This window comes from Nicotiana attenuata, unplaced genomic scaffold (assembly GCF_001879085.1).
Source record: "Nicotiana attenuata strain UT unplaced genomic scaffold, NIATTr2, whole genome shotgun sequence".
Classification (NCBI taxonomy): domain Eukaryota; kingdom Viridiplantae; phylum Streptophyta; class Magnoliopsida; order Solanales; family Solanaceae; genus Nicotiana; species Nicotiana attenuata.
This window is the reverse complement of record NW_017670490.1, coordinates 465,860-480,099: the sequence shown is the minus strand read 5'-3', so window position 1 is coordinate 480,099 and position 14,240 is coordinate 465,860. Positions and strand designations below refer to the sequence as shown.

Below are 14,240 nucleotides of genomic sequence, written 5' to 3'. Positions count from 1 at the left end.
TTAGATGGAGGGTCGGCCCGTCCTAATCCACCGAATTGAAAAGCCTGCGAGACTTGGGCTAAGTTGTGCTGGGCTGACCCATTTTGACAGTTCTGATAAACATGCACCATATTCTTAAAATAAAAACTTACAACATGAGATGAAATACCGGAACCTAAATAACTAAGTCAAGAGCTCTGCGATAGATTCAAGACAAGCTCAGACTTGAAATTTTTTTTTTTTTTTTTTTTTTTTGAAAGAATAGAAGTTCCTTGCCACGATAAAAAATTATTCATTGGAGTGGGACACTATGATCAGTGGAAATTGAACCAGCAACCTCATGATTACTGAGCTATATGCGTTTAGGCTATGGAATACGGATTTAAAATATAATATATAGATATATAAAATAGATTTTACTTTATATATACAATGCAGTACCCGAACCCCTTCCGCACTCTAAATCCGCCCCAGGAGACATGTAATGAAACCAAAAGATAGAATATTTTAATGCCATAAGGTAACACAAAGAGACTTTTGTCTAGTTGCCCTTCATCTCACTCATTAAGCACGCCTCTTTCTTTTGGGGTTTCCCTTTTTTGACATGAATTGCCATCATCATATCCACACCTCCAAAATCATTCCTCCAGCCTTTGTCACCTGACTCCACACCCCCCCCCCCCCCCCAACCACACACCCCTCCTCTCTATTCTTACACTATATTTCAACCCACAAAGATAATTTGAAAAGTTGCATTACTTTCAAATTTACATGTTAAAGTAACAGCTCATACTCCCTCAAAAGTTTGAAAGAAAGAAAAGAAAACTAAAGTTAGTCAAAACTTCGCCACAAAGTATACCTTTATTAAAATACTCTTTATGTTTTAATTCATGCAAATATATTTGATTGGGCACAGAGGTAAAAAAAAAAGGTTTTTGAACTTGTGGTATAAAATGAGACACTTATATTTGTGTGACTATAAATCATTGCATAAAGGTAAATTATTTCCAAATATAAAAAATGATCATTATTTTTTACACGGAGTAAAAAGAAAATATGTTCACATAAATTGAAACGGTTGGAATAGAAACTTTATTTCAAGATTATGGCCCCTAGTCTAGCTAAGAATGGGGAGAAGTGGAAAAAGGAAAAGAAAAGAAAGAAACACACTACTATAGACTTATATTGCCTGAAAAACACATACTATTATGAAAGAAACATCACATAGTACTTTCTCTTTTCTCCATCTTTCTCTCTGGCCCTAAGAAAGCCCATCATCTCCATCCTATTTTCCATTGTCAAGTGCAAAAATAGCCTCTCTATTTTCTTTTTGATGATCAATGCTAGAAAAAACACAAGAATCTGTACTTCATTAGGCAATTCCTTCTTCAGATGGGCTCACTTCTTTATCTATATTTGATATTACTTTCATTGGCATTCACCGCGACTCTTTCAAGTCAAGGACAAGCCATAAAATCAGCACGACTTCTTGATTTAGTCCTCAGAGACTACACGTTTCGATCTTACAATAGCAAGAACTTCAGAACAGCAAAATTGTACGCGATACATTTACCAGCCAACCTTACAGGGATCAGAGTCGATTCAGTTAGATATCGATGTGGCAGTTTAACAAGATATGGTGCCAAAATCAAAGAATTCAAATTACCTATTGGGGTAAGTATCCAACATTGTGTTGAAAGAGTTCTCATACTTAGACAAAATCTTGGATCCAATTGGTCTTCTATATACTATGACAATTATGAATTATCAGGTTATCAACTCATTTCACCTGTTTTAGGCCTATTAGCATACAATGCTGGTGATGATATGGTAACATCTACAACCCCTTTTGAACTTACAATTCAATCTGATAAAATTCCAATCACAATTGATTTTAGCAACACAATAAAGCTAGTAAATGATACTAGTAAATCAGGGATAATACCATTATGTGCTAGCTTTGAGCGCGACGGAAAGGTGACACTAACAAAACAAGTGTCACAAAATGTTTGTGCTGCTAAAAAACAAGGACATTTTGGTTTGGTTATTGAGTCACCTCTAATGCCATTGAAAAATAAAAGGGCAAGTAATTGGAAATTAGCCATTGGGAGCGCGATTGGAGCTGCGTTGGGCGCGTTCCTTTTAGGTTTGCTACTGATTGCAATATTTGTGAAGGTGAAGAAGAAAGCAAGAATGGAGGAATTGGTTAGAAGAGCATATGAAGAAGAAGCTTTACAAGTTTCTATGGTTGGACATGTGAGAGCTCCAACTGCAGCTGGTACTAGAACTGTTCCAACTATTGAACATGACTATAATTCTCATGATATTTGAATTTAATTTTTAGATTTAATTCTTTTTGTAAGCTGAACATCTTTTTGAAGTTTTTTGTACTGATACAATTGTGCTTAGGCCAAGGAAGATATAGTTAAATGCTGACCATTAATTTGTTCTCTCTGCTCTATAAATGAGACTTCTTTCCTTTTCCTATTCTTTTCCCTCTGTTCTAATTTTCTTTTTTGAACATTAGAGATTCAGAAAGTCCCCCTAGTATGTGCCGCTTTCCTAATCAAAAGATAGGAGAACACCTCTACTCCCGAATTTACATGGTCATTTTGCCGAGTTTATTCAACATGATTCTCTTAAGCTTCCCTATTGATTCGGGGTACGATCAGTTTATCGGGAGGATCACCCTTAAAAACAGGTTACTTACTTTATCGTTTAGATGAGTAAACTATGTTTATTACAGACATTTATATGTTGTTGTAAGAAGGGGAGCCTTGGCCGAAGGAGAGCCTTGGCGTAACTAGTAAAGTTGCTTCCATATCATCAGAAGATCACGAGTTCAAGCTGTGGAAACAACTTATTGCAGAAATATAGTGTAAGACTGCTTACTATAGACCCTTGTAGTCCAGTCTTTCCCTGAATCTCGCACGTAACGATAGCTTATTGCACCAGACTGCCTTTTTTATCAGTTGTTGTAAGTCGGGTAAAGAACTTATCACTGTCAGTACATAAGCTTACTCATATAAAATGCAAAGTGAAAAGGGATTTTCTGTGTGGGGTTTTGACTTTGAACTGTGGGATTAACAACATGATGAACCATAATAATGAAATATGTAAAAGCAAGCAGTAGAAATAATAAAAGCTTAAAAGCATGTTGATTTGAGTGGACAAACTTTAGAAAGAAGGGATGTCCACATTTCTTCATTACACGCTAACAATCATGAAACACATTGTGACTAGGAGTGGTAAGCGGGCGGGGCGGGGCGGGGCGGATATGGGACGGGTCGAAAATAGGTAATGAAAAAACAGACAAATTATCCGAGCGGGTCGATATTTAATATGGATAAAAAATAGGTTAACCGGCGGATAATATGGGTAACCATATTATCCATGGCTTCACGAATATGATCACTTTTGAAAGAACCTAATCTCCCAAACTCGAGACACCCTCAATTTGAGGTTTTACAAATGTAAAAGTTAAACTCATTAGCTATCCATATGGTTCTTATTCATATTTGACCCGTTTAAAAAAAGTTCATTATCCAACCCATTTTTTAATGGATAATATGGGTAGTTAACTATTTTCTTTAACCACTTTGCCATCCCTAATTGTGACCAACATATAAAGTCATGTACATGAACATGACCATAGATCAGTCAGTTGGAGTTAAGAGTCAATATAATACAAATTTTGGATAATACAAGGATGTGACTAATACTTCTTCCGTTCCAAATTATCTGTCGTGATTTCTAAATATAGTTATTTCAAATTATTTGTCATTTTAGAAGTTCAAGACAAAATAAATTATATTTTTCCTATTTTACCCGTAATAGTAATTGTTCTTGAAAAGGAGATACAACATAGAAATAGAATAAATATTTAATGAAGATAGATCATATCTTAAGGCATAAATAAGGGTGAAATAGTTTAATGTTTCTTAAGGAGCGTGTAAAAGAAAAACACAACAGATAATTTGAGACGGATGAAGTAGCATATACTCCTTCCACTCCAATTTATGTGATGATGTTTGACTAAAAATAAAAATTTACGAAAGAAAAAACTTTTAAAACTTGTGGTCTAAATAAGCCATAAATATTTATGCGATAATAAATTATTTCATTAAGAGTAGAATGAACATTTTAAAATTAAATTATTACTAAATATAAAAATATGTCATATCTTTTTGGCAGACTAAAAAGAAAAGGAGATCACACAAATTGGGACAAAGGGAGAAAGATTCCTCGATAACTCTATTTAGTATATATTGCTAATAGTAACTACTTATCACTCCCTCCGTCCAAAATGTAAGGATGTCGTTTTATTGGGTACGGAATTTAAGGGGGGAAATTGAAATTTATAGTCTAAAAAACATAAATATTTATGTGGCTATAGATTATCCTATCGAGAAATTAATAATATTTATAAAATTAAATTATTTCTAAATATAAAAAAGTCTCATAATATTCTGGACAGACCAAAAAAGAACAAACATCATTAATTGGGACGAGAGAATCAATTTATTCCATAGCAACTTGTCTTACCAAATCTTTAACTTTGAAACGTCATAGCAACCACCAATTACCAATTTGACAAAGAAAAACAAGGATAAACCCTTAACTTTGTTAAGGTTTTAATTAATAAGGATAAACAAGAATAAGTCCACACTTAGAAGTATCATAAAAAATTGAAAAACTTCTTTTTTTCTGGTCAGGTCAATAAAGTCATAAAATTCTTCGTTTTTGATTTTTTAATAAAAAATAGATTTATCTGGATCAATACATGATTTTCTTTTAGTCTTTCTTGGGTTGTGCAATTTGTTCTTCAGTGCAGTCTGGACCTTTCTGAGTTAGGGAGATTTCTTTCACTCTCTTCGAAAAGTGCTTCTCTGCATTGTCTCTCTCCAGCAAACTAGGTGTAGTTCACAATACTATAAACATACGTACACGCTTTCATGGTAATTGAAGAGTAATTCTTACCAGCAATCCTTAGTTGTCATGATTTGACAGGAGAAATAGATACTCAAACTCCCAATTGTTACCAAAGATGAAATCAAAGTTACATATATTAATACAATCGACAAAAAAAGGAACAATCGTAACAATGATTGTCCACTGTGGTCTTAATTTTTTCATTTCTAACTTTAGTTTGATTACTCTGCTTGTAAAAGAAAACCTCCAAAAATTTCAACTTTCTTATAGCCGCTATATTCGATTCATTATTCACGTTAAATATACGACAAAGACTTTTCTCTGTCTTCATCAGTTTCTGGACAGGGGCGGATATACATGGGCTCAAGCTGTGTCATATGACATCGCTTCGCCAAATTTTTTACTGATTTTATACATATAAATCAAGTAAAATAAAATTTATTATTATAATAATTTATTCATTTACTTCTTCAAATGTTGACATTTGTTACAAAAAGTCTTCTGTATGCCACTGTCTTCTGTATATCAAGTTCCCAAAGGTAGCATCTTTTTTTTTTTGTTGACACTCCCTAAGAAATAACTGCACACCCTTCTCTTTTTGTTCCTCAGACCTATCTCACAAACCCATATACTGACAAATTGTACCTTCGACGTTGTCCTTGAGAAGGATATTATATTTCATTTGCATATCGTTTGTTGTGTCTTTTTTTGTTTTATTGTATTTCCTCTCTTTTTCCAAAGTATTTGGGTTGCTTTCATTATGCAGAGAAGAAAAATGGCTTTTTCCTCATCTTCATTGTCAATGGTGATCGACGATGAAGAGAAACCGCATGTTTTGGCTCTGGATGACAATTTGGTGGACCGGAAAATCATTGAGAGGCTACTCACTACCTCCTCATACAAAGGTAACAAATCTAATGTTCCTCCTTTATTTTGTGTGTGATTATTGTTTTTGAAATGGATGTTCTCTTACTTCCTCTTTTACTCCATCTGTAATGAAGTTGCAAGTTCTAATTTTAAAAGTCTCATTATAATGTTACTCGTTTCGTCATATAACAGGGACGAGGAAAAAAAAGCCTAATGGAGCAGTGTTGAATGAATCCCTGGAAAAGTTTTCTGAAATTATAAGAACTGTTTAAAAATTTTAAAAACCGAAGCAAGAAACAGAATACGAGCCTCTTCTATTATTTAAATGAAGATAGTAGGATTTTCTTTTATAACTTACATCTCTATCTTTTTAAGACTATTCAGACGATAAAAGCATACAGGCTAGAATAGACCATATATAGCTTGATCGGCATTATCTCAGTATGCCTCTTAGCGTGCATTAATAGCAGGCATTTGACATTATTTACTTTAGTCAGTTAAATAAATAGAGTATCCAGTGGCTCGAAGATGCAGAAGACACAAGAGGAAAGCTAAAGGAAAAAGGGACCAGAAATTTTGACTGCCACTAGGGAATATTGACTATTGATTCAAGGGAAAGTAAAAACACTGTGACATCATCGTTCTTTATCTAATTTTTTATTAGCTATTTTGAAACGATCCCATCAGTCCCTCTTATTTTTCCCAATTTACTTCTGCTAAAAAGCACGTGCTCTCTACCAAACACCAAATATGTCGCACATGCATCAAAACTGAACATAAATCTGGTTCTAAACGTTAAATAGTCATAGCAGTCATGCATCACTAGAACACAAAATAGCTTGCGTGTAAACTGTAGCGAAAACACATGACCATCAAATGCTAAAAGACCAAACTATTTGAATTAGAATGTTTATCTAGTTAAACTTGATAAGAGTATTGTACCGTTGTCTAAGTTCTTTATGCTTGTGCTTCCTTCAAAAACTGCACATGTAAAAATTGAAGGACACAGCTTCAAGCATCATAACCTGACCATTTTGGGGAACACTGGGACTTTGTAACTGGCGGTCTGCTTCTGTAACTGGAGACCTGCTGTCTGCTTCTGTAACTGGCAAAGCACAAAAACATTTTTTATTCTCATAAGACGCATCTAAAGATCAGGATCAAAAAAGAGAATTTCTACCTCCATCTCCTGCTTGAAATCTAAGTGCAGATTGAGTGTCATGATTTTTATTGGAACTGTCCTGATTTTTATCTGAACTGTCTTGATTCCCCTTCAATACAGTGGATATCTCTACAGATGAAGATGTTTCTTCTGCACGTTCAGAATAGTTAAACAATCTTGTCCTGTCCACTTCTGGAGTTTTTTCTTTTGGTTCCTCACAGACACTACACTTATTGACAGAACCTGATCCATCCAATGACTTCTCCTTTCCTGAAGACAAACCCTTGCACCGGCCAGAAACTTCAGTTTTTGGGTCAACTTGCCTGCTATCAAATGCCTGCATATCAACACCTTTATCTCCACCTCTCAGGAAATCAGGTCTCGTACCTACATCTCTTACAACACTTCCTGTAACTGTGCCCCGGGAACCAAGAACATGCAATGAATCCTCAGACCCACAGCCCTTCTTGGGGTCCTGAAACAAGTTCTGGTAGGCGCACCTGGGGCTATCTAGTTCAAAAATCATTGGTTCAGACATAAAACATGAGGAAGCATATTCACCAGGATATTTGATAGACCCTTTGAGGTTCGGTTGGTCAGTGTGTAACTTAGGCTCCTGGTCACTAAGGGCATCTCCAATCGATAAGTCTGAACATGTGGATACATGTTTTTTGGACCTTGAAGTTTGGAAGAAAGATCTGGATCTTGAATTTGGCTCTCCTGGATCAATTCTAGCCTCCCTCAGTCCATCATTGTTCAGGTCTGACCTCTTCTCATAGAAAGCAGGATGGTAATGAGCTGCCTTTGCACTTGACTGGTTCAGTGGCCATGATAACTCCGTTGGCTCATCCATATCTTTCCCTTGCTGAATATCATTCCTGTTGCAGTTTTTTCCCTTAGCAAATAACTTCTCACACAACTTGGTCTCCTTGCTCCAATCGGATATATCCTGGCTTCTCCTTTTATTATTTGAGTTCATCTTTTGTTGTCTGTCTAAGCCACCCACCACTGGATGAGAAAGAAAAAAATAAACTGATTATATTGCTCAAGTCAATAAGGCAATAAGTACAAACGACATTGACCTGCAGTGGACGAAGATGATTCTTCGCTGAATAGAAGCCAGTATGTCCATGAGAACAAAACTGGATCAGTTCATTAGTAATTGAAAGGCTCAGAAGAGAGATCAGTAAACTGAAAGAACTTCAAATGGCAACCTCAATAAACTTGAATTGTCCCTTGCATCTTCATTTGCAAACCGCGTCCCCTCAGCATGGTCTATATAATCCATAAAATGAGGATTTGTACATCCCATGGAAAACCTGCCAGCCAGAAATAAAAGAGTTTTAACCAACCAAAAAACCCCCCTCACACATCTACNCCCCCCCCCCTCACACATATACAGAAAAATGTGCTTACCATTCTCCATTTGAGACACTGAAATCTCTGATAATCTCTGGTTTACAGTGCTTGGAATAGGGAGTAGGTGAATCTGTTTGAGTGAGATTAACACGTGATAACCACAGAAAATGCGACATATTGGACCAAGCTATACTCTCAGTATTGTCCGAATAACAATTCAATAACACTACATTTTAGTTCCCCATATTGAACAGTTCTTCATAGTTTTCAAACTTGACCTTCTAATCAAAACTCGAGAAGCAAAACAACTAAAATGATCATAGTGTACAGCTTTTTAAAGAGCATCTCCGATAGCAGAAGTGTAAAGCACCTATTATGTTGAATTCTGATTTGGCTCTCGTTCTGATCCTGCAAGGACAAGACGCGCTCAGTATAGAACAAAAAATACCGTCAAATTAGGAATTGAAGTACCATATGAGAAACCTTTGCTTCTGATGATACAAGTCATCAGCATAACTGCCTTGCTTCCTATAATTTCTGGCACTAAAAGAATTGGATGAACTCCCATAATAACAGTCCTCAAAGTTGAATTCTTGCATCCCACAACTTTGGTTATTCCAAAAATCAGAGGAACTAGCATCAAAATGATATAAGTAGCTCCTGCGTGGTGAACCACAATCTTCATGAAAGCTGGAATCTGCTGGATGCAACATAAAAGACGGTGTAGTTATGCCACTTGTTAAACGAATCAAAACCTTAGAAGATGTGGAAGTGCAAAAAAGTGTGAAAATTTTAAGCAACTTCAAAAGCACTTCTTCAAATTTGAACTCTGTGCTACAAGTATTAATTCTGCATGCCTCTTGGCAGAAACATGATTAGTATTCGTGAACTGTCAAATATAATGCCGGATATTCAAGTTTTCAAAAGATATATGTATGAAAACGTAAACGTCTGGACAAGTTACCATGTTGTTAATGTGATGTTCATTTTAGCTTGTAAAATTCTTGGAATTTTTTTTGTCCAATAGTTCAAACAGATTTTTTCCTAAAACTGAGTTTGCAAATTTCAAAGCAAGCGCCACTAAAGAATTTCAAAGTTAAATTATACATTTTTTCCACTAAAAATGAAGAGCGATTTACCCTAATAAAAAAGATACTCAAGAAACCAACTCAACTCCACTATGGAAATGTTAACATAGAAGCCAGAAAAGATGAGAAGACATTAAGGACCCTACCATTCCAAATTGTGTTTGAACTCTCCTTGCTTTTGCCGAAGATTTCTTCATTCTCAAAAGTGTACAGATCAGTGAAATTGTTATCACTAGAGGAGAACCATTTGGTATCTAGTAACTCCTGTTCCGTGCTGCCACGTAAATCTGCTGTTCCCCTGGAGCAAGAGGATCTGTTTAAAGGACTCGTACAAAAAGGTAGTTCTACGTCCACCATCATGCTATCCTGTGGTGCGTCCACACAACCAATTAGGGCAGGTATAATGGAAGGACATCTGCATTGCCAGAAGCCCAGACACTGCTACAAATAACCAACTGTTTTTTTGTTTTTCTTTTCATACGGTGAGGGGTTTATTTTAAAAAAAAAAACATGCCTATATCGAAAATATGATGGAATGGAATAGAATAAAGGTATTTCCTCATTTTTCAAGATCAAGAGCATAAAAAATCGCTGTACATATCAAGTGAAGCAATAAACACGGAATCTGTAGAATTTAAGATACAGCTGAGGCATGTCCACCATTTAAAAACTAGACATACTGAAACTAAAAGGAAACATAAAGTTGTTGGAAGCCTGGAACTCGGTTTACTTAACCATCGGTAAAGCCTACACCCGTTTGATACCATAAGGTATAGTAGATGATGGGGGGGGGGGGGGGGGGTGTTTGGTGTGGCATAAGGTTATTATAGAACCTTGAAAACTATTTCCTAAATCATTTTTATGTGTTTGGTTGGATATGAAGATACGTGAGATATGATAGTGACAGAAAGTGGAGATAGGGCATGAGTGCTATGTTTCAAAACAGGTTGATATGATGGTTACATATTGGTTTAAGCATGAGATCTGGAGTAGAGTTTATATAACTGTAGACAAATAGGCATATGCTCATAAAAGCCAAATTCCTGCTTTTTCATCAAGAAAACATTTATCCTAACTACTCACACCAGACAAAAAGTGAAGCTAGAAAGAAATACAGCAGTAAGCTTACAATTATGGGAAATGAAGTAATAGAAGCACTAAGATTTATACAGGTAATGGTCCAACATCCCATGGAAAGGAGAGACTAATAAAGGTAGAAGGAGATAAACTCAGAGAGGAAGTGCTGGTCATAAAACATGCAGTGAGCTAGCAACCGTAACTGAATGAAAATAGCATCAGGAAGTGCTCTCACCAATTCACGCTCAATGCCATTTGTCCCTCTGTTAAGGTAGTCAAATGAATGAGCTTTTCTCCTAGCCCTTGGGGGTGAGGACCTACCACATGATAAGGGTCTGTAGTCATGCAACATAAAGCAGCATTTAGCAGGAGCTACTTCAAAGATTTCCATGCAACTCTGTGTGGTGATAGCGATAAAGCATAAAATGTGTCCATGAATCAGCTTATTGAAGCATGAAGAGCTAGACTATTAAGTATGCCAATTTAAGGTCCTATGTTAGATTGACTTTTCCATTGAACGTTGGTGCATCCAAATACTGCAACCTGAGAATCAATCAGGTGTCTAGTACTTGCAAAGAATCCTCTCTAGTATTCCAAAATGTAATATAAGCATGAGGTATGCATGCATTGATTGAACATATATCTATGGCTTTGATTTTAAAATACATAACCCTTAAGCACACTGTGTATCCCATAGAGGGACTCAGAGCACTTTCCAGTGGCTAGATTACCTCAGCTTACCAAGTGAGCATTATCAAGGATTTGCTCATCTGGAAATACTTAAGAACCTCTACTGGAATCTGGAGTTCCTTCATGCTGGATGCAACATTACTTTAAACTACATCCATAACATTAATGCATCATCCTCTGTTTACGGAAGCTTTATGTCAGTGGCAAAGAGGACTTGGTTCAAGCATACAATTTTATCATCTATGATGATCTGTTAACAGCCAGATGATCTCCTCAAAACTGTCCAAATATGCAGACGTTGTTTCCAGTCAATAAAACTGGTAGAGGCAGCTTTCACAGCCGGTTTTAAATTTGAAACCTATCCATAATCTTGACTTCCAAAGGTACTCCTAACTACTACTTATTCAGGAGGAAGCCATTTATCCCTTTTTGGTTGTCATAAAATCTCGCAAAGATAGTATTTGCAAAATTATCATTCATGTTCTGTTATTCTTGATGCATATTGTACAATTACCTGCGATGTACCTGCGGTGAATGGAATGGTGTAGACATTTCAACTTTACCTAAACCTAGCAGACAAAAAGGCATTTCATCAAATATCCAATCTAAAAGAACTGAAGGCACGTATAAAGAAAGATAGTTCTTCACTCCTTTTCCCTGCAAACTAGAAATAATCCCTATAAAGAGCATAAAGTAGAAAGAAAAATGAAGAAATAATGATAGGAATAGCGGACAATGATATATGAACAATTTTAAGTTATGGTTGAACTTATTAACATGGACAAGGAACTAAAAAAGGAGGAAAAATATGTAACAAATAATTTCAGTATAGATATATATATACACACACACACACACACACACACATATATATACACACACACATATATATATATATATACATATATATATATATATAAAAGAATAAGGCTTATTTGATTTTTAAGATGATTTTTTTCCGAATAATAATTCATATGGTCATGCTATATGGATAAGATCAGAAAATATTATAATGGCTGAATACATATGCAGCCCCTCAAACTTGTCCCATATTTTCACCTAGACACTTAAACTAAAGCTTGTACCTATTGGACACTTAATCTCTATTGAAACTGTCTTATTAGGCATAATTTGCTGAGATGGCATAGTACGTGCATAACACAGATTTTTGGAGCGTGGAATGCCATAACTTTTAATTTTTTGATTTTTTTCTTTTTACCTCTCCCTTCGCCACCAACTTCACCACCGCCATCATCATATACCATTAGCACCACTACCTTCACACCATATCAAACACTACCCTAACCCTTCTACCTAATCTCTATCTTCTCTGTATTAGCAGATGACTGCAGTGGCAGCACTGAAGCACTACAGGAGAACCTTTACCGGAGTCATCGCCAAATACCGACAATAGCTGACTGCAGCTGGATATGGACAATGAAATTTTTCCGAATATATAGGTCCCCAAGCCTTCCAAAATCAGCACATATCTCGATTTCCAAGCAAGAAAAAGCTCCAATCAATTTTCCCAGCTTCAATTTAATTTTTGAATGAATTTCCACCATTCGAATCTTCGACTCAATTCCCAACACTGCAGGGTTTTTTTCCTTGAAAATTTTCACCTCCAAACTCGTAACCACAATGTTACAAGTCGAAATTCTATCTCAGTAACGTTTCAGATCAATTTTCTAGTCAACCGATAATCAGAGGCTTAAAATCAAACTTGGAACTATGCCTTAAACAAGATTAACGGAAGGAAAGCTACCAAAAATAATCGTGTACTCTTTCTTGTTATGATATTTGAAAATGGAAGACAGAGAAATTTGATGGTGTTGTGTGGATTCTGAAGGTGGAGTTCAGTGGGTGTCTACAATGGAGGAGTTCGGTGGCGTGAAGAAGGAGACAGTTGTCTCCAATCTCCATGTTTTTCTTCTTTTTTTCCTTTTTTCCTTCTGATGTGTCCTTTTATGATTGGTGATTTTCTCCACATCAGCAGCGTGTAATCCACGCATTTTATATCTTCAGTTTATTGTCTGCAAGGTGTTTAATGGGTACAGTTTTAATAGAGATCAAGTGCCTAATAGGTACAAGTCTCAGTATAAGTGTCTAGGTGGAAATATGAGACAAGTTTGAGGGGCTGTGTATGTATTCAGCCTATTATAATAGATAAAACTAAAATAAAAACATAGACAATTGACATAGTTCTAAAAAATAAATAAAAATATAAAAATATAATTTAAATTCTTATATAGTAACCTCAAATCCTCAATGAAAAATTAAAAGTCAAACTTTCATATTAAACATAAAAGGGAAGGAGAATCTAATTTAATTACTTATTGAAAGTAATACTAAAACAATAATTATAACAATTATTATTAGATTTATGACATATAATAAAAAAAAATCAGTTTAAACTTTGAACTAATTCAGCATCACCCATTTAAAAAATAATATGACAATACTTGTACTATAGATAAATACTAAATGGCAAAAAAATTAAAATAGTATAGAACAAAAACTAATACTATTCATTATACAAAACTATATTCATTATATGATATTCAATTAAACTAAATTCTCCTTCTCTTTTGTATCTATAAATTTCAAGAAAAATATAGAAATATAATTATTATTATTAGAAGTATGATGAGAAAAATTATATATATACATATAACTAAAGTCATAATAAACAAAGAGTCATAAATGAAGAACATTAAAAAAGTTAAAAAAAATTCCAAACGATAGCGTTAAAATGTATATATTAATTAAATTTCTCATATTAAGAAATTTTAGTTATTAAATAAACTCATAATTGCATATTGAAAAATAACAAAAATATAAAGATAACATTAGGATATTTATATATAAGGATATTATTTATATAACACAAAATAACAATTATTAAAAATATTTATATAACACAAAATAACAATTATTTATATAAGGAGGCTTATCTCTTTATACGTTTGATGAATTCAAAATTATAATTTAGTAAAAAAAATATTGCATTATTTTAGTTGTAAGTAAAATATAAAATGAGAAAACTAATCAAGTATTACAGTAGAAAAGAATGTAGGGAGGAGGGG

General features: G+C 34.7%; 2 protein-coding genes across 12 annotated transcripts in view; one reads left to right on the top strand and one right to left on the bottom strand.

The window, feature by feature from the left end:
• The first annotated feature begins 1,371 nt into the window (after window positions 1-1,371).
• LOC109240155 lies at window positions 1,372-2,310 on the top strand. Its single transcript, XM_019406782.1, has one exon. It carries the CDS (start codon window positions 1,372-1,374, stop codon window positions 2,308-2,310), a length of 939 nt encoding a protein of 312 aa, XP_019262327.1.
• Window positions 2,311-6,531: 4,221 nt separating this feature from the next.
• LOC109240160 overlaps window positions 6,532-14,240 on the bottom strand; it is a 12,320-nt gene continuing 4,611 nt past the window's right edge. For 10 of the 11 annotated variants that reach the window (XM_019406787.1, XM_019406789.1, XM_019406786.1 and 7 more), the window contains 10 exons: window positions 11,669-11,723; window positions 10,700-10,799; window positions 9,534-9,753; window positions 8,783-8,996; window positions 8,670-8,707; window positions 8,357-8,429; window positions 8,155-8,259; window positions 8,023-8,048; window positions 6,959-7,948; window positions 6,532-6,883 (listed from right to left, as the gene is read on the bottom strand). In XM_019406787.1, coding sequence (XP_019262332.1) covers window positions 6,753-6,883; window positions 6,959-7,948; window positions 8,023-8,048; window positions 8,155-8,259; window positions 8,357-8,429; window positions 8,670-8,707; window positions 8,783-8,996; window positions 9,534-9,753; window positions 10,700-10,799; window positions 11,669-11,723 — 1,952 coding nt within the window. In that variant the 3' untranslated portion in view covers window positions 6,532-6,752. The remainder of the gene's footprint in view (window positions 6,884-6,958; window positions 7,949-8,022; window positions 8,049-8,154; window positions 8,260-8,356; window positions 8,430-8,669; window positions 8,708-8,782; window positions 8,997-9,533; window positions 9,754-10,699; window positions 10,800-11,668; window positions 11,724-14,240) is intronic. The other variant, XM_019406791.1, reaches the window with a different exon arrangement.